Source organism: Apaloderma vittatum, unplaced genomic scaffold (genome assembly GCF_000703405.1).
Source record: "Apaloderma vittatum isolate BGI_N311 unplaced genomic scaffold, ASM70340v1 scaffold44600, whole genome shotgun sequence".
In the NCBI taxonomy this organism is placed as follows: domain Eukaryota; kingdom Metazoa; phylum Chordata; class Aves; order Trogoniformes; family Trogonidae; genus Apaloderma; species Apaloderma vittatum.
This window is the reverse complement of record NW_009695941.1, coordinates 8,652-10,410: the sequence shown is the minus strand read 5'-3', so window position 1 is coordinate 10,410 and position 1,759 is coordinate 8,652. Positions and strand designations below refer to the sequence as shown.

The following is a 1,759-nucleotide window of genomic DNA, read 5'->3' as shown; positions in this document are numbered from 1 at the left end:
AAATCCGGCTGAGCCAACCCAATACAGTAAGTATTACTAGTCCCGTTTTAGAGACAAGGAAACAGTCATGGAGAGAGTATGACCTGCTTACCACCACATATGTCAGATCTAGGAGCAGAACACCAGATTTCCCAGCTTTCTGCCACACGTGGCCTGGCCTCTTAAAAGACGCTGGTCTTTAAATGAAACTTGCTTCCTCTCATCCCTTTTAAGACACCTGACTTCACTTCAGTCTGATATGAAAAGGTACTCGCCAAGAGCTATTCATGATAAAAAAGTGGAATTAGGCAATAATTTATTTAAATAGACTGTGTGTTGCTGGAAGCTGTTTAAGAAAAAGACTTGATACAGGTGCTTCCATACTGCCAGAGTCTCATTTCTCATCAGGCATGTGCTACCGGGAAACCCAGCTGAGGCCTATCTGCAATGCCGACACAGCTCAGACTCTGAGAGAGGGAAAAAAAGAAAAGTAGTAAGGTTTCTTTGTTACTTCCAAATAAACTTTCTCTCCGACAGAGAGCCTTCTCTGCGAACTCATATGAGCACAATTGCACTGAAAGCAAAGAAAGACTTTTATCAGGAGACTCTTGAGGTGCAGCCAAGGGTGTGGATATTTCCATCAGAAAACCTGGCAACGTTCACATGTTGTGCTTTGTGTTACAAGAGATGGTCTGGAGCCATCAGACATCCCTGGGGGTAGAAAAACTCTACACAGTCACTCTGAGAAGACAAGTTTCCTTAGTACATCACTCTTGCACTGAATTAGTCAGTGACAGACTATGACTGAAAATTCCAAACCACTGGAAAATTCAAATCAATGGATCTATAAAACACCAAATCTGGCAGATCTACTGCTGTTCGTCTGCAAACCCAGGTCCAGATGTTAGTGGAGACACAGAAACGCAAACAGTCCTTCCACCTCGGGCTATGTGTGCTTATTAGACACAATCTCGAGTCCAGGAAGTTTCACGACAGCTCGATCTGAAGATCCTCCCCGTACTTTCGGATCAGCTTCGTGTGGTTATGATCCACTGACCATTGCTCCGGGAGGTGCTTGGGCTGCATGCTGTCCAAGAAATGCTGCCGCCAGCGTCTCTCCAGCTGCATAAGGGAGCGCAGGCCTCCTTTAGCAAAGCACTGCACCACCTTCAGTCCATGTGGCATGTAGCTCTCGTTGCAGATCCTGCCAGGACACAAGCAGAGTTTATTTTCACAGGAGCACACTGTCAGACTCTAGATCTGTCTCCAACGAAAGATACTTTCCACTGTGGAGTTTAATTACAGACACGTGGTAAACTAACCAAAAGGAAGAAGCTTCGCTTCAATGCCAGACCGCTTTCTGGAACACAGTTACCCTGGTAAGCTGGTTTCATTGAACTGATGAAGTGTTCTTCTTTTATAGCAATACCAAACAAAACTCTCAAGGTCCCTTACAAGCTTCTTGGGAGACAAAACTGCAAATTTCTCAAGGCAAGAACCATACAACACTCCAGAGTCCTGGTCCTGCCACTGAATTCCCTGACCGGATAGGTTCTGAGTTATAATACTGGCACATTACAAACAGCAGCGAACATGACAAGGAGTAAACATTGACCTCACGCAGACAAAGACCAGACACTAGTTAAGAAAAGGTATCTGGGGAGGCTTTGAGAAAGAGGAGGAGAGGAGACTGCTGATGGGACTGTCTTTCAATTTCCCTTCCTGATCTGTCCTACAAAAGAAGGATGGAGAACAAGAGCAGAAGGAGTTTGCTGGCAGA

The 1,759-nt window shown here is 45.3% G+C and overlaps 1 protein-coding gene across 1 annotated transcript in view; it reads right to left on the bottom strand.

The window, feature by feature from the left end:
* Window positions 1-966: 966 nt before the first annotated feature.
* The window catches only part of EXD2 (exonuclease 3'-5' domain containing 2), a 9,297-nt gene continuing 8,504 nt past the window's right edge, over window positions 967-1,759 (bottom strand). Inside the window, 1 exon segment of the mRNA XM_009872759.1 lies at window positions 967-1,183. Coding sequence (XP_009871061.1) covers window positions 967-1,183 — 217 coding nt within the window.